Source organism: Lacerta agilis, chromosome Z, assembly GCF_009819535.1.
Source record: "Lacerta agilis isolate rLacAgi1 chromosome Z, rLacAgi1.pri, whole genome shotgun sequence".
NCBI lineage: Eukaryota > Metazoa > Chordata > Lepidosauria > Squamata > Lacertidae > Lacerta > Lacerta agilis.
The window spans coordinates 13,143,861-13,169,253 of NC_046331.1; the positions used below are offsets into that span (position 1 = coordinate 13,143,861).

Genomic DNA, 25,393 nt, shown 5'->3' on the forward strand with positions numbered 1-25,393 from the left:
AAGTGGGGGGACGGGACGTGCAGCCTATGTTGGACTCCAGCTATCATCAGCCCCAGCGGGCATTGGTAATGGTGAGGGATGATGGGAGTTGTATTTCATTTTCCCAATTCCTGCTCTGGGGAAATGCAGTATCTTAGATTAGCATAGGGTATATGTCCACCCTGCATTTATAGATCAGAGTGAGCGCTGGTGATTTGCTCTTTCATTTTTATTTTATTGAAAAAGTATAAGCCTGAAGGTGGCGATGTGATTGTTATAAGCTGCACCCACAAAGGATCTTGGGAAGTGTAGTTTTCTCTTCACAGAGCTACAGGTCCAGCTACCCTTAATAAACTACACTTTCCAGGATTCTTTGAGAGGGGAGAAATAAGTTTTAAATATATTGTGTGGATCTGCCTATAATATCCATAAAATACAAAAAGTTAAGAAAAATATAACTCATCAAAATATTCAATACAGTACATAATAATAAATAATTATACAGGCAATGGCCATTTCTCACAGTGGTTCCATTCCCAGCTCCAACACATGTCAGTGGAGTGCACATAAAAAGGTAAAGGTAAAGGACCCCTGGACGGTTAAGTCCAGTAAAAGGCGACTGTGGGGTTGTGGCGCTCATCTTGCTTTCAGGCGGAGGGAGCCGGCGTTTGTCCACAGACTGTTTTCTGGGCCATGTGGCCAGCATGACTAAACCACTACTGGTGCACGGAGGACCGTGATGAGTGCCAGAGCACACAGAAATGCCACTTACCTTCCCGCTGCAGCGGTACCTATTTATCTACTTGCACTGGCATGCTTTCGAACTGCTAGGTTGGCAGGAGCTGGGACAAAGCAGCGGGAGCTCACCCCATTGCCAACCTTCTGATCAGCAAGCCCAAGAGGCTCAGTGCCACCCTGCCCCTGTTCTTTCTTCTTCCAGGTCCAAAAGGACTCACATGTTGGTAATCACTCATCATTTGGATATGCCTAAAATGATTGCTGCCTATATATAAAGCAGAAGCATGTGATTTACTGTTAACTTGTGGCTCCCAGTCACAATAAGAAGAAAGGATAATGAACTTCGGCTAATGAACTGGAGCATCAGGGCAGTTATAATCCAGTGCTGGGAAACCTGTAGCCTTCCATATTTTTCTCCAACTCCCATCAATCCTACTCAGTATGGCTGATGCTCAGGGATGATAGGAGCTGTAGCCTGACAATATTTGGAAGGGTACAGGTCCCCATTCCTGATCAAAGAAGTAGCATGCAATAGATGTAGGAAGCCCTTCATTTAGACGAGTCATTTCCTCACAAGATGAGGGAATGCCGTCTCTTAGATCAGGGCAGAGAAACTGTGGACTCTCCATATATTATTGCATTCCAACTCCCATCAGCCCCAACCAGCATGGCTGATAGTTAGGAATGGTGGGAGAGAGTCCAGTAATATCTGGAAGGCCAGAAGTTCCCCATTTATTCTCTCTTCCTTTCCAAGTTTACAGGCTAGATCTCTGGGGATAATAACCAATGATCCTGGTTTTATTAGCAGCCTGGTGGTTTTAATAGCAGAAAATAAAATGCATAATAATAATAATAATAATAATAATAATAATAATAATAATAATATAGCAGCTCCCCATCCAACTGCCTTACTCTCTTCATTTTGCTTGGAAATTGTAACCAACTTTCAAGAGGGACTTAAAGTGACTGTGGGTGAATGTGGAGAGAATACAGCCTTAAGCTGAGAGATAATGACATTTGATTATATGCTTGCAGTGCCGTCTTTGCCAACAAATTTGCCAAAAAAAAAAAAAAAAAGCTCAACAGCTTTTCTGTCCGGATTTTCACTGTTTGAAATATGACAACCCTACTGTTCCCCCTCTTGTTCCTTCTTTCTTCAGGCAACTAAATCCGAGCAGAGGATGACCTGCAGAGTTGTGGCTAATTTGGCAAGGCCCACAGTGGCCTCTGCTGGCTATCAGCCACAGTTGCAGGTATAGCCTTGGTGATGAGAATGAATAAGGGGCATGCACTTACAGTAAATTCAATCCACCCTTTTCCTGCCCAGTCAAGAAAACCAGATTCAGAGTGTGGATGGGCCAATGACATATTGGAACAGTCCTACAGTTGTAACGGCAGCCCTGAAGCCCTGAACCTCCACCCCCAATTTAATAGCCCTGGACAAGGATGTTGAAGTCTTCTAGAACCAAAAGACTGGGAGTCATCAGCACCCAGTGCTATTTTTCTAGAAAAAGAGGTGCCGAAACTCATCCCTTGCTCTCTTATAATGGTAACTAACGTTGTGCACCCGAGAGGTGCCAGAACTGAATTCTGGTGAGTTCCAGCTGAAAAAAAAGCCCTGTCAACACTGCTTTTGAAACCACCTTTGTCAGTTCATGCAGGGAGACTGCTGGATAGTGAGGTGGGTGGTAAACCAGCACCTAATCTGTCCTGATGACCCACTGTCAGGGACAAATACTCCAGATTTCCTCTCAACTGGAGAGAGAGCCTGGAGAGAGAGATGGATTTTCTATATACGGTACCACAGCTGTTTGGAGGAGTAGGTTCTTTTGTATGTTCTTGTGACTTATATGTTTTTTTTTAAAGGAATGTTTAAATCTTATAATAAGTTTTATGTTTAAACTCCAAAAGTTGCTTGGAGACTTTTGCGTAAAAAATGTTTAACGTCTATTAAATACAGTTTATGGGGCTGCCTTGCAAGACGAAAATTTTTCGTCTTTGTTTTTCGTCTAGCGAAAACCGCGGTTACATTGCCGCTTCGCTAGACGAAAAACCCGCTAGATGAAAATATTCGCAGAACGAATTATTTTCGTCTAGCGGGGCACCACTGTACCAGTAGTAATATTGGCTGCATACTTACCATTAGCATTTAAGCACACACCTCCTCCCAAGAATCCTGGAAACTGCAATTTATCCCTTACAGAGCTACAATCCCAGCACCTTTAACAAACTACAGTTCCAAAAATTCCTGGACAGAGTAAGTCATGCACTTCAAATGTATGGAGTGTATGCAGACAGTAACAGTAATAATAATAGTAGTAATAATATTTCTTTTAATTTTGTTTTTAAAGGAAATGCTTCAAGGTTTGCTTATCCATAAACCGGAAGAGCCTGTAGACTTCTTGATCAAACAATTAGAACAAGACAACTATGGTGGTGAGTAGAGTAAAGGGAAGAAATCATTTTAGTAGGGGGTTGGGGAATTGGGCAACTATCAGCTCCTGAGCTGAATCCGGCCTATGAGAAGCTCCTGCCCTACAAGCTGTTGACCTCAAGCCTGTCTTTCCCACTATCCTTTTTGTCTTATTGCCTACCCTCTTCCTACACATTTTCTCCCTTTATGGCAGCCACCAGAATGTTTTGATCAGCTTCTCTAGAATGCAGGACATCAAGACAGCTGATCAGCCACCAACTATATATTCTGGCCTCCTCACAAAGTGCAGACAGTCTCCACCCCGCCCACAATTTCTCTTCCTCCAGTATGGTCCTTCTAGCAGATCCCATCACTCCATGGCTGAGCAAAGCATAGAGGCACAAGTGGGAAGCCAAAATCACAGGGGTGCCTATCTCAGCTTTTAGTTCCTCACTTCCTCTATGCTTGGCTCAGCCCCAGGGTGATGGGATCTGCTGGTAAGGTCATATCGCGGTTATGAAGGGGAAAGTGATGGCTTAGTTTCAAGGGTTTGCTTCATGTAGAGATTTGGCTGACCAGCCCTAATCAGTACCCAACAGTACCACTTTGCAGGGGCATAGCTAACTGCCCCGACACCCGGAGCGGCGGGGGTGAGGCGATCTGTGCATGGGGGCTCCGGGGAGATCCGCCCAGGGGGGCGGTACAGCGATCTGCCAAGGGGGATGGCGCGGTGAGCTGCCCACGGAGTCTGCCTGGCGGACGCAAGCCTCATGCTGCCGTTTCAGGCAGCGCGGGGCCCCGAGTCACTGCAACACTCCCAGAACACGTGGCTCAGACGCACTGCAGGCCAGGCCCCGCGGTAAGCGTCACCCCCTGCTGCGTGCCATTTAGTCACCCCCCTCAAGGATGACACCCGGGGTGGACTGCACCCCCGCACCCCCCTTCCTACACCCCTGCCACTTTGCATGGAAACCATAGGTAACATAACTCTGACACATAACACCAACACAACACAACACAATATAATATAATGTGAGCCTGCTGGATCAAGCGAATGGTTCATTTAGTCCCACATCCTGTTCTCACAGTGGTCAACCAGGTGTCAATGGGAAGCACACAAGTAGGACCTAACCATCATCTGCACAATTGAGATGAAATTGATTAGGGATGGCATACCAAGAGGGCTATGCCTTTCAGACCTAACAATTATTTTCCAGGAGCACCTCGGAACAGTGGTGCCTGATGCCTGTTTTGACTGAAACGGCAGAAGGCAGGGAGTCCAAACAGCAGGTAGTGCTAGAGCCAATGGGGGGGGGGACTAATTACAGATTTGTCCCCATCCTCCTCCCTGCTGACTTCTACAATAGCCACACTGAAACCTGGGAGGAGGAGAAAGCTGACAGCCAGGGCCACCACCCCCTGGATTGGTTGTGAATAAGAAGGCAGGCAGGTGGGGCTGGTTGAGGGGTTGGTGGTGCAGCACCCCATTCAACCTGATTGAAAAGCCTCCTCTGCCTAGATCAGGATTTCCCAAACTTGGGTCTCCAGCTGTTTTTGGATTATAGTTCCCATAATCCATAACCACTGAGCCTGCTAGCTTGGGGTGATGGGAGTAGTAGTCCAAAAACAATTTGTGACCTAAGTTTGGGAAACCCTGACCTAGATATTAAGAAACCCCACATTAAATACTCATAAAATAGCCATCAGTTTTGAACTTGAATATATATGTATATATCTATATATCTCTTAAGACAAGTTATTTGATCCTTGCTGGGAATTGTGTCCCACTATTGTAATCTCATAGCTCCCCTGTCCTGAAACCTGAAATGGCAACTTTGAAAACAAGGCTAGCCTTGTATACAATGTACATGTTTGTGTGATGTTAGCAGCAGAAGTCATGCCAGTGAATATGAGCGGAATTCACTATGGTCTTTTTTCTTTTTTGAGTCTGCAAAAATGTGATTTTCTGCATTATTTTTATGTTTCCTATCCATTGAAAAGCATAGAAATTAATTATGTAAATAATTGTGTTAGTTTCAGACATAATATAGTGAGACAAACAGGATTTAGCAGGAGCCAAACTGTAGTGGAATGTAAACAGTGCTGATTGTGGCAAGTGCAGGACAGGATGGAAATCACTGCCTCCTTATGTTCCTACCCATAGCCCACCATGTGCTAATTTCTAGGGTTTGTAAAATTGCTTCAAGGGATTGCTTCAAGTTTCTTTTCCTGTGGAAAGCCAAAGAGAAAAGCGCATTAACAGATCCTTTTTTAAAAAAAACACCAAGATGCCTTTCCTGGGAATGGCAGGAGTTCTTGTGTATCCATTATTTATACTCTCTGCGCCTCCGTCTGATAACTTCCTGATGTCATTAAGCTTGCTAATTACTCCTTTTGTCAAGTGAAAATTTGGCTTCTCAGCACTGGCAGCTTTTGCCTGCCATTTATTTTTATTTTTAAATTACTTACTTACTTGCCACAGCTAATGACTTCCACAGCTCAACAGCTTCGCAGTCGGGGAAGCTGCAAGTGGGCTTCTTAACATGAGTGTGTGTTTGTGTGTAAGGTAGGCTGACGAATCGAACAGCCTGCGTTCCTGCCACAATGAAGAGCCGTGTACCCTCAATCAAAATTATTTGATTTACAAACTGTTCACCCTTAGGCGGATTAGATTTGGCTATGCACAACGGCACTCTAATTTTTCATTCCACATGAGCTGTCAAGGCGAGAATGGTGTCATGTTGCTTTGATGTTTCTGTAACGGTTTACTCTGGGTTGTTGCTTTTTTAAAACACACACACACACACACCAAACGTTCTGTTGTGTCACATCAATAAAATCTCTGTCACTAGAGGCGTCTGGGTCTCTTTATGTTTTAGGGTTGAGATTTATATCAAGGTGAATTTGAAGCAAAATATTTGGGGTTGGTGAGTGAGGGGAGAAAAAAGTTTGCATCCAGGAGCTGTTTCTGAACGTAGCTTGCGCCCATTCTGATCTGCTTCAGAGAGGTTTTTTTGTTTTGTTTTTAAGTACACCATAGAAAAGTTTTCATGTAAACCTTTTGGCAGCTGAAGCAAGGGCACGATTCAACTGATGATAATGATTGCTATTTTGATTTAGGGCACAACTGCTCTGGCCCCTGGCCCACCCCCATGGCATGCCCCGCTCCCATGGTGTAGTAGGGTGCACATGTGCCTGCCTCAGGTGCCACCAGGGCTTCCTATGCTGCTGGTGAAATGGGACCCCTTTCACTCCCCCAATGTGCTCTGGGTGGTTAGGGGAGTGATCAGAAAATATTTTGGAAGGGTCGTGGGGGCGGTTTCCTGCTCATGCGATGCAACCCTCCCTGGGGAGAGCATTCCACAAATGTCTTGTGTTTGAAACTCTGGGGATCCACTGTTAGTCAGTTTAGATGATGTTGCACTACACAGACCAGTGAGTGATGCAGTATAAGGCAGCTTTTTGAGGGAGAAATTCAACGTAGTGCTAAGGAGATTGCTCCAACATCCTGCTTGTCTGATGGAATGATCTTCCCTCTCCTCCCCTGTGCACTGTTCTGGAGTTTCTCCCAATCCCCCCCCCCCCCGAGCCAATTTGGGGTGTAGGGGTGTGTTCAGGGATGGAGGAAAGCCCCACTGTGCTAGCAAAATTCCTTGTAGGGGCTCCTGTTAGTGGAACCAGTTAGCTGAATCTGGCCCTGTGTTTTTAAATTCTTGAGCTGAACATCCCAGCTTTGTTCCTTTTATTTTTCAGAGTGGGATTTGAAAACAAAGCAAAAAGCTCTTGATTTTGAGTTTCTAGTAAAGAGATTGTCTTTGGTTTAAATGAAGCACTGCTGTCTGCTCAAGTTCAGAGTATTCTTCTTAAATAATGGAAGGAACAATGCTAAAAAGAGCTGTTGAGAAAAAAAGAAAGAATAACAGAGGAACCTCTAGCAATCTTGGTTTCTTTGTGTGTAAATGTGTGTGTGTTTTAAACAAATTTCTTGATCACAGAAGAAGGTGCTGACTGAAGAGAGGGAGAAGCATTACCTTATTAAAGTCATCAGGAAAGCTATGAATTTTCATGATCTCTCCTTCCAAGGCAGCTTTCGCCCCAGAGAAAAATTCAAACAGAGATGTGGAAGGAAAAGAAAAAGGGGTTGTATTTTTCCCAGGTGTGAAGGCAGAAAAGCTTTTAATTAATAATTGGTTCTAAAGTACTCCTTTAAGTAGTGTGGCCAGGGGGGTTGGGGTGCCACCACCGCTATACTCAAAGGTGCTGGTAATTTATAGCTCCAAACAACAACAGGCCTTGAGAAACTTTTTTTTTAAAATATTTTATTAAGTACAGTAGCTAGAATGTCCATCTATGTTTATACAACGAAGCATGCAAAGTTAAAAACAAATATTTTATTAAGCGTGGCAGCCTAGCAAGGTTGCACAAAAGAAACCATCAAGTAAGGCAAGTATCAAGTAAATGTATTTTAATGTTTAAATGTATTTTAATGTTTGGTGGAAGCCGCCCAGAGTGGCTGGGGAGACCCAGCCAGATGGGCGGGGTACAAATAATAAATTATTATTATTATTATTATTATTATTATTATTAGGCAGAGATCCCATCTTTGTAGGGAAAGCAAGACTTGCTCTGCTTGAAGGAGGAATTCCATTTAAAACCTAGAGGAGAAAAGCTCAGTCTCTTCTACTATTTCTAAACAGAGCCTGTTGGTCTCTTGAAACAAATTCCTGCTTTCTTCCAAAGCTCACAGGTACCAGGCACTGCCACTGTCCACCCTTTGGGCTCTAAAACTCTAAGTTCCCAAACTGAGATGAATGGTTGTTTGGTTTGGGCTGGGGTTTGTAGCCAATCTGGTCATGTATCATCTGCTCCTGGCTTTTATGATCAGTGTTGAGAGTCCCAGTGCACCTTCACCATCGCTGGCTCCCACCACGTCCACCTCCTCGCACTTCCTGCGACTAGCAGACCTCCCCCCCCCTTGAGAAACTTTTAAAAAATACAACAATCACTCAGAAAAACCCAAGGATGATGGGGTTGTATCCAGTGTCTTCCTCAGTGTAGACCCATTAAAATGAATGGGTATAACTAACTTGGGTCTGTTAATTTCAATGGGTCCTCTTTTGAGTGAATTTAGTTGGATACAAACCAATCAAAATTGATTTTTATTTCTTAAATATATACATTGCTGTTAAAAAAACCCATCAAAGCAGCTTACAAATATCAAAACAATAAAACCATTAGTAAAAACAACTATTTAAACGTTAAAAAAATAAAATCAGTGATAAACTAAAAACAGGTTAAAACACAGGACACATGTCCCCTCTTCCTACGGGGTATTTTTGCTTTTTAAAGAAAATGGCACTTGGAGACTTAGGGAAGTTAAAAAGGCAAAAGATTTTATTTTACAGCAAAATAGGTAAAAGAGAAGATGTGTCAGGGGATAGAATTATTTCAAGAAAGAGTTATCTATTATCGATTGATTGATCGATATCACAGTGGATGTCACAGGCTTCTAAACAAGATGGTAAATGCACAGATTATTTTCACTTTGGTTCCTTAACTAATTGCAGCACTGTTTCAGTTTAGGTCATAAAAGTATGGTTCTGAAAATTTCAGAAGGTATGTCCCCTTTTTACTGAACTTGAGACCCAAGTAGAGTGTTTCCTCACAACTCCGCTTCTTCTTTCTCAAATTGAGCTTCCCGGTTCTCACTGGTCTGTATACCCTTAAAAGACACTAGCCACTTAATTTTAACACCCAGCTCAGAGACTTCCTTCTCTGGCTGTAGATATTATTCTCAGGGCAAATTGCACACAGTTCAGAGGCTATATCAGGGGTCAGCAAACTTTTTCAGCAGGGGGCCTGTCCACTGTCCCTCAGACCTTGTGGGCGGCTGGACTATATTGGGGGGGGGGGTGAACGAATTCCTAGGTCCCACAAATAACCCAGAGATGCAGTTTAAATAAAAGCACATATTCTACTCATGTAAAACACCAGCCAGACCCCACAAGTAACCCAGAGATGCATTTTAAATAAAAGGGCACATTCTACTCACGTAAAAACATGCTGATTCCTGGACTGTCTCCAGACCAGATTTAGAAGGCGATTGGGCACCTGGGCCTTAGGTTGCCTACCCATGGGCTATACTACCCAGCTGAACGCCAGGAACCCAGACTCTCAACTGCTATTCCTTTTCCAGTCACAAAGTTCTGTCTCCACCCACCTTCTGGCTAGCTGGACCTGCAGCCAATCAGAATGAGTCTTCAGCCCTGCACTCTGCAAGGTACACTTCTCCTGTGTGTATCACCACACTCTAGTCTACCTGAGTAGACCAGAATAATAAATAAAATCACTAATAAACTAAAAAAAAACAGGTTAAACATACATAGGTAGGCTTCTCTAAACAAAAATGTTTTAGCGGGCACCAAAAAGAGTCGTTATGTCAGGCAGCAGGGAGTTCCAGTGTGTGAGGCAGCCTGTAGAGGGGCTTGTAATTGTGGAGGTATAGTTTGTTGAGGTTTCTGCTTATTTGAACCCTGAACTTGGTGCGGCAGAGTTTTAATTTTTTTGATGTTAGTGAATTCCTTTTGGGTATGCAGGGGGGGGGGGCAGTGTTGAAGCACATAGCCTCAGATTTTGCAAAGTTTACTTGTAGGCCCAATGAGAGTTATTATGATTAATTATTATTTATTAGTATTCTGTCTTCCCCCCACAGAACCAGGACTCAAGGTGGCTTACGGTTTATTTATTTATTTATTTATTTATTAATTATATGCTAAAAACATACAATGGTTAAAAAGTAAGCAACCTATAACAGAATTAAAGCAATATAAAATATATTAGTCTGAAATTAGGGTGGGTTGAAAGAATTAAGAAACACTGAAAGTTTTTTAAAAGCCCGGGAGAATAAAAGGGTCTTGGTCTCGTGCTGGAAGGAGTGCAGTTAGTGTTAAAAAAGGTAAACGTACCCCTGACCGTTAAGTCCAGTCACAGATGACTCTGGGGTTGCGCGTTCATCTCACTCTATAGGCTGAGGGATCTGGCCTTTGTCCGCAGACAGCTTCCGGGCCATGTGGCCAGCATGACTAAGCTGCTTCTGGCGAACCAGAGCAGTGCATGGAAACGTGTTTACCTTCCCGCCGGAGCAGTACCTATTTATCTACTTGCACTTGATGTGCTTTTGAACTCGCGGAGATTTGAACTGCCGACCTTCCGATCGGCCAGCCCTAGGCTCTGTGGTTTAGAACACAGCACCACCCGCATCCTGATCCTATGCAGTCAGTGTTAGGAAGCCCTTACAGGGATGGTATTCTACATTCAGGTAGAGATGGACAAATCTGAAAATTGTGGCTTCTCTCAGTTTCTTAGTTTTCTTCTTTTTAGGTTCAGCTAGTTACAGTTCCACATCAGTTTGTGGTGTTCTTTTTCAAAACCCTTTGTGGAAATTCATCTGTGTTTTGTGCAATTTTTTTCTAATATTAACATTTTTGTATGCAAACTCCACCAATATATACATGATTGCAAAGCAATTTCCCCTAACAGAATGCATATGTTACTTCTACACATATATGTTTTTGGTGCACACTTTACCAGGGCATGAACATTTTTTGGCATGCCACTGGGCTGGAGAACTGCACTGTAAAAATTAGGAGAAATGTAAACTTGGAAGGTTGCATGTCTGAGTTTTTTCAGAAAGTGAGAATTAAGCAAGTACATCTTTAAATGTGATCCAAATCAAATTTCTCCCGCACTCCTTCATCCAGGGCACTGCCTGGAATTCCCATCCCACTTTAGTAGTCATCCACTACTGGCAGCGGCATTCAGAAGGTAAATTTTAGAGTTTGGATAGGAACTCAGTTGCAGGTAAACTGACCCTAGGGCTACTTTAAAGATTAATACTAGGAGTTTGAATTGGACCAAGGAAACACAGCAGAAACTGTAGCACTAATCTGAATGTAAATTAGCAGTGAACAGAAATAAAGATTATCATTACTATTATTATTATTATTATTATTATTATTATTATTATCAAAGCTGAATCTTAATATTAGAAAAATGAATGAAGTGCAGAGAAGCAGAATCAGGTAGTGGTTGGATAATTGAACATGGATTGCTTATTCAACAAAGTCACACCTTGTTAGATAACAGAAATTTTGGAAGCCAAATCCTTGACAGCCTTCTGTGTTCTGTGTTAGAATTTCCTTCTTAAAAATGGATAACTTTGGCATTTTAGCAGCTGCTTGGGGGGTAGGGATGGCGGTCATGCTGTAGCCCTAGTCCAAGAAGGAGTTAAGTACACAAAAATCAATGGGACTCAGCTGGCATAACTCTCTGTTGTAAGGTGGACCGTTGACAGTATAAAGGGATCTGTGTGCAGACCAGAAGGGTTAAACAGTCCATTACAAAGTTGCCCTAGAAACACTCTGCCACTCATGTGGTACGTTTAGGGACCGAGCCTCAGATGATTTTTACCGGTGTGCAGATGAGTAAATCGGCACATTTCTGCATTGGCACGTCCTCTGCCAGCTCCTATGCAGAAGGGAAAGCAGATTTAGTACAAAGTGAGCATTTACAGTAGCCCTGGGCAATATTAAAGCGTGATACGGTGTGTATAATGGTACGTTTCCTTTTTCTCCCCCCTCCTATCAAACGTTTGTCCAAAAAGCTGTGTATTAAAGCTTCAGTACCTCAGGGTTTTCTTGTGAATTTTAAATCGTGCTCCTTACTTAAACCTCAAAAGGATCTGTAGATAGAAAGGTTCGTGATTATATATATATATATATATATATATATATATATATATATATATTGCTTTGAAGCGGGTTGAAGAAGTTGATTAGTGTTGGCACCACAGCACATTTCAGTGGCTCTGTTTATAAATAATTCCTCACTTACCAGGCTGGAGTTTCAAGGTGTTAAGATTTTTTTTAAAAGGGGGATGGAGGAGAAAAAAGCCACACAGGTTTTAATCACATTATTTTTTGAAAGAAATTAGGTGACAAAAACAGCTTGATGTAGCCTTTTAAAGCATTCTTTTCCTGATAATGTATAGCCTCTTCTTGGTGCTCTTACAAGAGCCAGTAAGAGCCCTTCCTTTAAACTTCCCAAGTCAAATAACTTTGTAAAGATGAATTTGTAATTTGGGGGGGGGGGGGGTTTCATGCATGATTTAAAATTTTCCACTGCTCAACTCCGTATTGGAAAGCGGTTGCAAAGCTTTGGGGTGGACGGTGGGGTGGGGAATACACTTCTCTCTTTCCCTTGGCTCTCTTGCCAAGATCAGAGAGCATTGCTCCCTTTTGGATAGCAAGATCCAGTAAGGCTTGTCATTTTTTATTTTGGCCAGCTGGAATCTTCGACTGAAATTATCTCCACAGGTACCTTTGGAAAAGATGTGAGGGGTAGAAGGGAGCAGACTTCCAAGAAAATGCACTGGGAGACTAGCCATCACAGTGCTTGTACATAACATGGCAGTGGGTGGGTGGGGGCCAAAGTGGCAACAGATCACAACCTCAAAGGGCATCGTGAAAATGGCAGGTGTCCAAATTTCAGATTTTAAACAAAGCCGAAAGATTTCAGGAACAGAGGGCAACAGAGTGAGGTTCAAAGGATATATTTGCTTATGGATCTAATTAAGATTCAGTTGCAAACAAAATATCCAAAGCAAGCATGATTTTTAAAAAAGTATTTAAGGTTGTTATTTTCTGTCTGTTGTCTTTGTCCATGGAGTTTTCTTGGCAGGGATACTTGGCTTACCGGTTCCTCCTCCAGGTGGATCACGTTTGGTCAAAACTCTCCACTGTGACCTGTCCATCTTGACCTGTCCATAACTTCCCTGAGTTATTCAAGCCCCTTCACCATGACAAGGCAGTGATCCATGGAAGATGAGCCCCTCAGGTCGGAAGGCGTCCGACATGCTACTGAGGAAGAGCGGAGGACATGTACAAGTAGATTCAGAGCTGATAAAGCGGCTGGGCCAAAGCCGAAAGGTCGCTCAGTTGCGGATATGCCTGGAAGCAAAAGGAAAGTCCAATGCTGTAAAGAAAAGTATTGCATAGGAAACTGGAATGTAAGAACCATGAACCTTGGTAAGCTGGATGTGGTCAAAAATGAGATGGCAAGAATAAACATTGACATCCTGGGCATCAGTGAACTAAAATGGATGGGAATGGGCGAATTCAGTTTGGATGACTATCATATCTACTACTGTGGGCAAGAATCCCATAAAAGAAATGGAGTGGTCCTCATAGTCAATGAAAGAGTGGTGAAAACTGTACTGGGATGCAATCTCAAAAATGATAGAATGATCTCGATACGAATCCAAGGCAGACCTTTTAACATCACAGTAATCCAAGTTTATGCACCAACTACTGGTGCTGAAGAAACTGAAATTGACCAATTCTATGAAGACTTACAACACCTTATAGAAGTGACACCAAATAAGGATGTTCTTCTCATTATGGGGGATTGGAATGCTAAAGTAGGGAGTCAAGAGATAAAAGGAACAACTGGCAAGTTTGGCCTTGGAGTTCAAAACGAATCAGGGCAAAGGCTAATAGAGTTCTGTCAAGAGAACGAGCTGGTCATCACAAACACTCTTTTCCAACAACACAAGAGACGACTCTACACATGGACATCACCAAGGACCTAACAGAAGCAGAAGACATCAAGAAGAGGTGGCAAGAATACACAGAGGAATTATACCAGAAGGATATGGAGGTCTCATACACCCCAGGTAGTGTGGTTGCTGACCTTGAGCCAGACATCCTGGAGAGTGAAGTCAAATGGGCCTTAGAAAGCACTGCTAAAAACAAGGTCAGTGGAAGTGATGATATTCCAGCTGAACTATTTAAAATTTTAAAAGATGATGCTGTTAAGGTGCTACACTCAATATGCCAGCAAGTTTGGAAAACTCAGCAGTGGCCAGAGGATTGGAGAAGATCAGTCTACATCCCAATCCCAAAGAAGGGCAGTGCCAAAGAATGCTCCAACTACTGCACAATTGTGCTCATTTCACACGCTAGCAAGGTTATGCTTAAAATTCTACAAGGCAGGCTTCAGCAATATGTGGACTGAGAACTCTCAGATGTGCAGGCTGGATTTCAAAGGGGCAGAGGAACCAGAGACCAAATTGCAAACATGCGCTGGATTATGGAGAAAGCTAGAGAGTTCCAGAAAAACATCTACTTCTGCTTCATTGATTACGCAAAAACATTTGACTGTGTCGACCACAGCAAACTATGGCAAGTTCTTAAAGAAATGGGAGTGCCGGATCACCTCATTTGTCTCCTGAGAAATCTCTATGTGGGACAGGAAGCTACAGTTAGAACTGGATATGGAACAACTGATTGGTTCAAAATTGGGAAAGGAGTACGACAATTGTTATGTTATGTTGTTGTTATATTGTTATGTATTGAAGTTCTCACCCTAGGCCACTAGGGGTGTTGTGTATATACCGGTAGTTTCACTCTGCCCACCGTGTCTGCAGTTCTCACTCATGTCCACAACATGCAAATGAAGGATTGAGAGGGCCGTTCACGGATTGGGTAGCTAGAGAGTTGTTACTGTTGCATGTTACTGAGTACTATATACTCATCCTGGCTCAGTCCTTCAGTTCAGCTCTGTTCCAGCCTGAGAATAAAGAGAGCTGCTTGGAGAATCACTGCATCATCTGCTATGTCCACTCGCTACTTAATATATATTGTCTCCCTGCTTATTTAACTTATATGCAGAATTCATCATGCGAAAGGCTGGACTGGATGAATCCCAAGCCGGAATTAAGATTGCTGGAAGAAATATCAATAACCTCAGATATGCTGATGACACAACCTTGATGGCAGAAAGTGAGGAGGAATTAAAGAACCTTTTAATGAGGGTGAAAGAGGAGAGTGCAAAATATAGTCTGAAGCTCAACATCAAAAAAACTAAGATCATGGCCACTGGTCCCATCACCTCCTGGCAAATAGAAGGGGAAGAAATGGAGGCAGTGAGAGATTTTACTTGCTTGGGTTCCATGATCACTGCAGATGATGACAGCAGTTGCGAAATTAGAAGACGCCTGCTTCTTGGGAGAAAAGCAATGACAAACCTAGACAGCATCTTAAAAAGCAGAGTCATCACCTTGCCGACAAAGGTCCATATAGTTAAAGCTATGGTTTTCCCAGTAGTAATGTATGGAAGTGTGAGCTGGACCATAAAGAAGACTGATCGCCAAAGAATTGATGCTTTTGAATTATGGTGCTGGAGGAGACTCTTGAGAGTCCCATGGACTGCAAGAAGATCAAACCTATCCATTCTGAAGGAAATCAGCCCTGAGTGCTCACTGGAAGGACAGATCCTGAAGCTGAGGCTCCAATGCTTTGGCCACCTCATGAGAAGAGAAGACTCCCTGGAAAAGACCCTGATGTTGGGAAAGATGGAGGGCACAAGTAGAAGGGGATGACAGAGGACAAGATGGTTGGACGGTGTTCTCGAAGCTACCAACACGAGTCTGACCAAACTGTGGGAGGCAGTGGAAGACAGGAGTGCCTGGTGTGCTCTGGTCCATGGGCTCACGAAGAATCGGACACGACTAAATGACTAAACAACAACAACAACAATTTTCTGTCTGTTTCTTACCTGCCATTTAATGCTTGTTCTGCACTTGCAATAAATTGGTCCTTTAGTGTAAGAGCGCCTACACTTTGGAACTTCCTGGAACTTATTACTTAACATCAATACACCTTCACTTAGTTGGCATCTGTTTGTCTCAGGAGACAATGGAAGAATGTGCCTTTGAGGGTGAAGTCAAACCACTGGAGGGTTACAGCTCCTGTTGCTGTGGTAGAGACTGAAATGGAAGAGACATGTTTTGCTGCAGCTGGGACAGATGATGGCATCTGGCTGTGCTGATGCAGGTGTACCATGGTATTTCTTCTTTCTGCGCTCCTCCCAGTGGTCATTCCTCCTTTAGTCACTGCTATAGATACACAACCTGACTTACTGTCCCCAGGCACTGCAGTTGTCTGCAAGGGATTCCCACACAGCAGGATTGATGTTGCCAGCCTTCATGTCATATTTACAGACATCTTTGTAGAGTTGGTCTGCTAACAGGCTTGGTGCTCCCCGTAGAGCAGGTCCTTGGGGATCCTGCCATCTTTCATTCTGTAGACGACATGACCAAGCCTACGTAGATGTTGCTGAGAGAGGAGTGTGAGAATGTGGGCTTGGGAGAGCATGTCTTTGTTTGAGACTGTGTCCTGTCATGCAATGCCCAAAATCTTCCTGATGCAGCACTTATGGAAGGCATTGAGGCTTTGCTCCTGGCGGGTGTAAGTTGCCTACAACTCACTTCCATAAAGCAGTGTGAAGCAGCACATCTTGGCATTGGTCATTAGCATCACAGTTTCTCATACTTCCAGTTACAGGTGGGTAGCCGTGTTGGTCTGCCATAGTCGAAACAAAATAGGAAATTCTTTCCAGTAGCACCTTAGAGACCAACTGAGTTTGTTCTTGGTATGAGCTTTCGTGTGCATGCACACTTCTTCAGATACCTTTCGTGTGCATGCACACTTCTTCAGATACCTGGTATCTGAAGAAGTGTGCATGCACACGAAAGCTCATACCAAGAACAAACTCAGTTGGTCTCTAAGGTGCTACTGGAAAGAATTTCCTATTTAGTTTCTCATACTGTTTTGGAGAGGTGAGCCATTGCCATAGCTGCCTTGCCAGTATGCTTGTCCGATATACCAGGATAGGGAAGGCTGCATTAAAACAAAGCATCAAAGCATATATTAAAAGAGTAAAGTTTAAAAGGGCATGTGGAAACAAAAAAGGTCTTTGTATTTCCATAACCAAGCCCTGTCTCTTGCACTCAGGGAACTTTGAAAAGACTGACTTATACCAATAGTTAACTCAGCCCATTGAGTTGTACCCCAAGATATCTGTGTTTTCAAAGAATCGTCACAGGTGGGCTGAAATACCCTAAGAACATTAGACAAGCCTGCTGGATCACACCAAAGGCCCATCTAGTTCAGCATCTTGTTCTCAGAATGGCAGACAAGATGCCCCAGTAAGAAACCCAGAAGCAGGTCCTGAGCACAGAGACCATTCTCCTGACGTGCAATTCCTAGCAGCTCCGATCCAGAGGCTGCTGACACCCCATACCACACCTCCTGAAAATGGGCATGTACACACTAGATCAGGCATAGGCAAACTTGGCCCTCCAGATGTTTTGGGACTACAACTTCCATCATCCCTAGCTAACAGGACCAGTAGTCAGAGATGATGGGAGTTGTAGTCCCAAAACATCTGGAGGGCTGAGTTTGCCTAAGCCTGCACTAGATATTTAAAGCGCATTATTTCCCTCAAAGATTCCCAGGCACTGTAGCTCACCCTTTGCAGAGTTACAATCCCCAGCAAATCTTAACATACTAAAGTGCCCAGAATTCTTTGAGGGGAAGGAATGTGTTTCAAATGTGCTTTAAAGGCCTAGTGTGTACCCAGCCTTAATCTCAGCCAAGAACTTCCCCAAGGCCTCCTGCCCCCTACACTCTCAACCCTTTGTTTCCCCTTTATGTCCACCTCCCCCTGCTTTCGCTAGACCATCCTTTCTGGTAATCCACCTCAACTTGATTGCCGTTTCCCAGCACCTGGGCCTCCTCTCTCCCATATTTTAATCATTAAAAGCCCGCAACGGTGCTTGAGATGGAAGGGCACATTAAAACCCCGCACACGTCCGCGTAACGAAGAAGATGCGGGGACATATGTGCCGAGGGGGAAGGCGGCTGGCGCGCCATCCCTTTCTTCTTCTTCAGCTCCCCTCGCCTTTAATCTTGCTCTGAAACCAAAAGAAGGTTGTGCCACGGACAACCATGGACTCGAGGAATGAACAAGAAAAGAGCAGGGAGGAATCTGATATTAATGCTGTCCAGGGGGAAAGCGAGTGAGCAGCGAGACAAAAGGACTGAGGAGGGTGAAAACACACAGAGTAACTTGTTTTTTCTCTCTCTAGTGGCTGAAGGGGGGGGGGAGTTTTTGCCATCTTGCTCCAGAAAGAACCTGGGAAATGCACTGCACGTCTCATCTTCCTCAGCTCTGCCCAGGAGGTAGCTAGTCTTTGGGTCAAGGAGACGTGAGGGGAAAGTGAAATGAAAACCATCTTCTTTCTAAACTAGCAAAATACCTGCCATGGTGCTGCTCAGACGTCACACACATCTAGAAGGGGTGTGGTAGGTCTGTTCTCTCGACACAGAGAGTACATTGCACACACACACACACACACACACACACAGACACACCCCGGCACGTGCACAACCTGCCCCTCAGTCCCCAGACCTTTGTTGGTGGAGCCTGGACTGGCCAGGATGAGGCCTTGGAAGGCCCGCTTCCTCTTACAACACTGTTACATATTCCTTTTTATTTTTTCTTCCTTGGGAATAAGTTGCAGCCATTAATTTTTTGACATATTTTTTAAAAAAGAAATGATATGCCTTAATACACCAAGCAAGGTAACTTTAACAAAAATCAATCATAGCTTTAATTAAAAGATGAATAAATCCATAGTCCACACTCTTGTTAAGCAAATAGTGTCCCGATTAAAAACCATGTAAGAGCAAAACCACATAAAACTAATAAGAGCACAGGACAAATAGCAATACAGAAAGCCCTCAAATCGTGCTTGCTTTACTTATATGATCATAACCTTATGTTGGGCTGGGGTGGGGAGTAAATAAGTAAATGGATAGCCAGGTCCATCTCTGCTCTCCATTTATTAATTTTCCCTACACCTGTGCACCCACTAGGTTTTGCAGGAGGACTCTGGCACTAGCATTCCAGGGTCCTTGCGGTACCTTCCCAAAGCTAGGTAGGTGAGGCACAGGGCTTTGGGAAGGTTTCACAAAGGCCCTGGGAAGCTCTCAGGACTCTCCCACAACCTTTCCAGACCCTGGTAAGATGCTCTCCATCTTGCGGTGGTGGGAGGCAGTTCCAGGGGTTCCTGCCTCTGTGCATGGACTCCTAAAACCGAACCCTTGCAGAAGTGGTGGGCCCACTGTAATCAAAACAGCCATGATCAGTCACTGTTTAAAAGCATTGGAATTGGGGGCAGTCACTCCTTAATGCAGGCAACATGACCGATCCAATCTCTGCCCCCTGAATTTGGAGCATGTAGAGGACTCTTGATCTGGATCTTAAATTCTAAGCGGGTGCATTTCTCAGTAGGTGTCCCAGGTGTTCAGGGCTTTGAAAGCCAGAAAAGTCAGAACCAGCACCCAGGTACACACAGGCAAACCAAGTGCACTCAACAGGTAGTCCTTAGGCTGCAGGTCTCCTGAAGTAGTGGGGAGGTCCCATATATGTTTTGGAATAGCAGCTGAACCTGTCTTTTACCCTGGGCCATTAGATCCTCCCCACTCTGCTTGAGATTGTAGCCTATCTCCTCAGAACAGTGACCAAAGCTTGCTTTTCTTAATATGATCTGTTGTATACCACCTTGAGATATTAGTGGACTACAACTCCCATTGTTCCTGGCCATTGGTCATGTAGGTTGGAGTTGATTGGAACTAGGTCTAGCAGCATCTGGAGGGGCACCATGTTGCCTATCCTATGTAAAATAGCAGCATTCCTTCCCCAAAATTACTAGCTGACCACTAGTCCAAACTTGAGGTCTTCATGCTAGGGGGGTGAATTGTTGGCATTTCGAGTTAATCCTTGCTGGAGGAGCCTACTTTACTCTTGATTACCAAAATTATAAGTAAAGAGATTCTGACTAAACATTAGGGGGGGGGAAATGTGATGGTAAGAGCTGTTCAATGGTGAAATGGACTACCTGGGAAGGTTGTGGGCTCTTGTTCACTGGAGGTTTTTAAACAGAAGTTGGATGGCAATGTTTCAGGGATTATTTAGCTGTGATTCTTACATTGCAGGGTTTGGAAGAGATGCTCTTGGGGTCCTTTCCAATTTTATTCTATGTATATAATCACACTGAGACTTTAGGTTTGGGTGGGAGGAAAGCTATGTTCGTTGAACAAAATGCATGATTGATTGGAAAGGTCTTAGTTCTATCTAAGGTGGAGAATGCAATGGGTCATGCATGATCTTCCATCTTGGATGGTGAGAGAATCAAAAAGGTGTCTCCTCTCACCAGGGAGGCATGGAGAAGATGGAAGAGGAATTGGGTATCAGTCTATCACTGGATAAAGTTCAATAGGTCAACATAAAAAGGACAGTCTAGGAAGGAGAATAAGCCTACAGTGCATCCCAACATTTCCAACATTTAAATATATGCTAATAAAAGGAACTAGAATGGCAATGGATATTGTAGTTATCTTCGGGAAATTACAAGGATCCTTAACAGCTACAATGTTGTGACATTCATGTGTTTTTTATTTCATCTACAGTTCCAAAGATCTGTATACTTGGACCTCCTGCTTCTGGGAAAACAACTATTGTAAGTGGATTTTTGTGCATGCATGGAAATGTTCTTAATGGATAGCAGATGAAGGACTCATTGCCTTTATTAAAGTCTATGTTAATCCTTAGCATTTTTTTGGACCTGGACAAAAAGCTCCAATATAGGTAAATTGTGGAATTTACTCCCATGAGATGTGGGTGACGGCCACCAACTTGGATGGCTTTTAAATTATACAAATTCATGGAGGATAAGCCATGATTTCTATGTTCTACCCTGCACTATCAGAGGTAGTATGCCTCTGAATAGCAGTTGCTGGAAATCACATGGGTAGAGTTGCTGTGCTCAGGTCCTGCTTGCTGTCTTCCCATTGGGGCAACCAGTTAGCCACTGTGAGAACAGGATGCTAGACTAGATGGGCCACTGGCCTGCTCCAGCAGGCTTGCCTTGTATTATTACAGTGCTTCAAGCCACCTGTGATGATTCTGTGAAAACACAGACATGTTGGCCTATGCCATGACATTTTGAGTAACCATTGGTATAAATCAGGCTTTCCAAAGTTCCTTGAGTGCCTGTGATAGGGTAGTTGGCCCCAAGAATCAGAAAACTCCCAGTTCAAACCTTTCATCTCTTCCAAATTCTCAAAAGTAGCCTTAGACAAGAAGCCACTGTATACTTTCAGGCTTTCTTCAGCCCACATCTTTGCAGCTATTCTGTTCTACTTCACAGGGGGGTTGTGCAATGTATGGGAAAGTGTTGGAAAACTTTGAAGCTGCAGTCCTCTACTCACCTGTCTAGGTATAGGATTGCCAAGTCAAGCCCTTCATAAACATAAAGTAGTATTATTAACATAGGCCTGTCCTTGCACTAAATCATTCCTCTCCTACTCTGCCTAAGGCTGAATCCTTTAAACTCTTTACTGTTTAATTTTAATTTCAATAAATTTCTTTATTGATTAATTACCCTTATATCCCATTGGAAGGAAACAGGTTTAGTAAGATTCCCCTTGTGTGTATAGGTTTCTCTGCTTCTTTTTTCATTCCCTGGCAGTCTTTGAAAAAATCTAGGCTTTGGGCTCTTCCAGAGGGAGGGGGCAGAAGAAGCACATGTTTTAAAGTGACATCGTAAATGAAAACGTTCCAGATCTCCATTGTGCTGAATTTCAAAATGGTCACTATATTCCTTTTAAAAGTGACAGATAACATATTTGCTGTCCCCCCTCCTGTTACAGATGGTGCTTTCTTTTTCTACTTTCCACTTAAGCGTTACGAATTTTGCACACTCCAATGGAAAAACTGTGAAAATGCTGGTGTATTTGTTTTTAAATTTTCTTCAAATTCACTTTCATTTCCTTTGGGAAGATACAGCTCTCTCTTATTCCTTCTCTCTCCCCCACCCCAAACACCTGCTTTTCCCTCCAGGCAATGTGGCTTTGTAAACAACTGGGAACCGCACGGATTTCTCCTGAGACTCTGTTAACCAATACGTGGTCAAACATCATAGACAAAGTACAGGAGTATCAAGACACAAACCAGGTGCGTGGGCAGAGGTAACGATGCTATCTCTGCATGGAAGGGAAAGATAAGTTGTGGCATTTTTATTTTTCTGCAGACACAAACGAGCAGTCCAATTATCACACTTTGTTTTGTATCTGTGGTGATTTCAGAACAGACTTGTGAATTTGTGGCAGTGGGCTCCCTCCATTCTAGGGATGAAATAGCAAAGGGAGCTTTGCCATCCTAAGCTGAGAATAAATATTGAACTTTTCTGAATTCACAATCTATCCTATGCCATAGTTGTTACTAAAAACAAGGTATTAAAAACTCCTCCAGGTGGATAGAAATTCATGAGCACAGTGTGTCTGAATGTAATGCGGTCCACAGCTGTGATGTTGGAGAATTCTATTGGAAATGGGAGCAGAAATCATGACAGTTTGCATGCTTGCCCAAGGTCAGGAACAGAAATCACACAAGCAAATATGAGCAGTATTCACTATTGTTGGTTTTTTCAGTCTGTGCCATTTTGTGCACCATTTTTGACATTTCCTTTCCACTGAAATTAATTACATAATAACATTAGTTTTGGCCCGAAACAGATGAATAACCCGAGTTTTAGTGTAAACAGAATGGAAACAGCACTGGTTCTGATGAAAGCAGGATGGGGCAAAAATTGGTGCCTCCTTACATCCCTATTCACAACTTTCTTTTTTAAGGATGGGGGAGGTTAGGGTAGGGAGAGAATCCCACTTATCGCCCCACCCACCTGTTGGACCATCCTGCAACCAGGTGGGGACTTTTTTCTTAGAGGAAGACCCCATTGTCAGTTCCTAGCATATTTAGAAATGAAGTGAACAGAGCAGACCCTGACAAGCACTCCAAAGATCTTCTCCTCTGAAAGATGCCTCACCTGATTTGGTATCCTGCTGAGACAGTGCCAAGGAGGGTGGTCCTGGGAAGACACAGTCCAAAATCAGTAGCCTTGAGCCTGTAGAATAGGGTATGGGAAACCCTTTTCAGCCATGGGCAAGGCCACATAGTAGGCAGGTCAGAGGCATAAGTGGGCAGAGCAAGAGATGTAAATTTCACCTTCATACAATAGACTAGTTTCTACACACATGTTCACACATGCCCCTCTGCGTTCTCCATCCAGACAAGCAGGCCACATTATCAAAGTTTAAAGACACATTCCAGCCAAGCAGAAACACTCAAGGAGGGTGCAAAGCAAGGCCAGTGAGGGTTGCCGCTTGGGGGGGGGGAATTCTGAAGCCTGGAGAGCCTGAGCTGTCTCACTCCTAATTGTTTATAATCTCTCTCTCTTTCTCTCTTCTGACACTCTACATGCTACAATCATTCCTGGAACTGAAAGTTACAGGCCTAGATTGGAGGTACACAGATTAAAAGGTACACAGCATGATGACATCCATCTGTGATCTCTGGCCTTGGGGAGGAATGGTGGGCCCATGTTCACTGATTGGGGTCCTATGGGTGCTCCAGGAAGAGCAGGACCAGGAATAAAGTCTGACTGTTGCTTGTGCAACTCTTCCTCTTCTGCCTCTTCTAGTCTTGTTCTCCACTTCTCACACTTCAGTTAGACAGCTCCCGTGCTGCACCAACAGCAGCCTTGCTACAGGCCCACTCTTTCCCCCTTCCTTCCTTTCTCTAATTTAAAAGAGGTGAACTTGGTTTTATATATTCCCTAGCAGCGTACCTAGCATTTTGCCTGGGGATTCTAAGATAGCAAAGATCAGTACAGTTTTGAATCTGAGGTTAAAATCAGTGCAGTTTTGAAAGATTCAGTCCGCCATCTTGATTCAAAATGGAATCCAGTTGTATTCAGACATAGACAAAAGCCTACTCTTTGATCTCAGGAACCATCATGCATAATTGGTTATGATATCTTCAGAGGTGTCCAAACACATAGCAAATGAGCATCTTTTGAAAATATAGAACATATATACATTTGCAAACATTTATGTACTGTGAATGTCATGGCAGTGAACAGAATAAAACCAACAATAAAACTGAATTCATAAAACAAATGCAGAAATAAATCCTAAACTTTGTTCGTTTTGTCAAAGATTATTTTATATTCAGTTGTGCAAGAAAATCCCCCACCATTGATTTGGAGGGAGAAAAATAGAAAGGAACACAGTCTCACGCACAAAAATCCCCTTTGGTTTAATTACTCTCATTATTAGCATACTTCAGGCTAATCAGCAGCACTTTCAAGGGGGCCCTGTAGGGTTTCCTTGATTATTATGGGGTGGGACATGAAAGTCAAGGAGATCTGGCAAGGAATCGGGCTATATGGGGAGGGGGAGAAAGAGAGGGGAGTGATGAAATCAGTGCAGTGCTTTACATGCTCTTTCGAGTTGGCAGGGTGTTTGCATGGGAAGATGTTTTTGGTTAAAAAGAAAACAAGTGTATTCCCTTTTTTAAAAAAATGTAAGGTTAACCTCAGGAGTCAGAGAGTAACCATGGTGGATGGGGACCATTGAGACTGGTGGAGCAGAAGGCAAAGAGGAAATAATTATAGTTTTGTCCCTATCCTCTTCTCTGCTGAGTTCTACAATGGGCAACCTTGAGAACATCAGAACACAGAACAGAGTGCTGGATCAGGTTCATCTAGCCCAGCATTCTGTTTTTGCGGTGCCCAGCCTGATGTCTATGGAATCCTGTTAGCAGGACCTGAGTGCAACAGCAACTTTCCCCACTTGTGATCCCTAGTGTATTGCCTGTGAAAGGGAACACCAGAAGAGCATGACTGCTGGATCAGGGCAAAAGCCCATCTAGTTCAGCATTGTGTTCCTGTAGTAAACCAGCAATTAGGATTCTAGCACAAGAGCACTCTCCCCTTCTGTGGTTTTCAGTTCAGAGGCATTACTGCCTCCAACTGTGGAGGCAGAGCATAGCCATTGTGGTTAGTAGCCATCAATAGTCCTCTCCTTCATGGATTTTTCTCACCCAGTTTTAAAGCCATACACTTGGTGACCATCACTGCAGGGCTGGCCCAATAGATTTTGGCACCTGAGGCAAACCTCAAAATAGGGCATGAGGCCCTCCTTGCCAGGGAAGGTGGGGTGAATGAAGATCAACATCAGGAACAATGGGTGGGGGAGGACAGAAAAGAAAGATTGATATCAGAATCTGCTGCCTCTGGGAATCGTGCTTCCTGAAGCAGTTGCCCCATCTGACCTCATAGGTGGACCGGTCCTGCATCCTTGCCTCTTTTTGGGAGTGAGTTCCATAGTTTATGCGCTGCATGAGGAAGTACTGTCTTTTATCTGTCCTGAATCTTCCAACATTCAGTTTCATTTGATGTCTACGAGTTCTAATGTTATGAGAGAGGGAGATATTTTCTTCTCTATGCACTTTCTC

The 25,393-nt window shown here is 43.5% G+C and overlaps 1 protein-coding gene across 1 annotated transcript in view; it reads left to right on the top strand.

Annotated features, from left to right (window-relative positions):
• Positions 1-25,393, top strand: part of AK8 (adenylate kinase 8) — a 98,881-nt gene that overhangs the window by 339 nt on the left and 73,149 nt on the right. Inside the window, exons 2-4 of the mRNA XM_033137910.1 lie at positions 3,069-3,153; positions 20,506-20,555; positions 21,938-22,051. Coding sequence (XP_032993801.1) covers positions 3,069-3,153; positions 20,506-20,555; positions 21,938-22,051 — 249 coding nt within the window. The remainder of the gene's footprint in view (positions 1-3,068; positions 3,154-20,505; positions 20,556-21,937; positions 22,052-25,393) is intronic.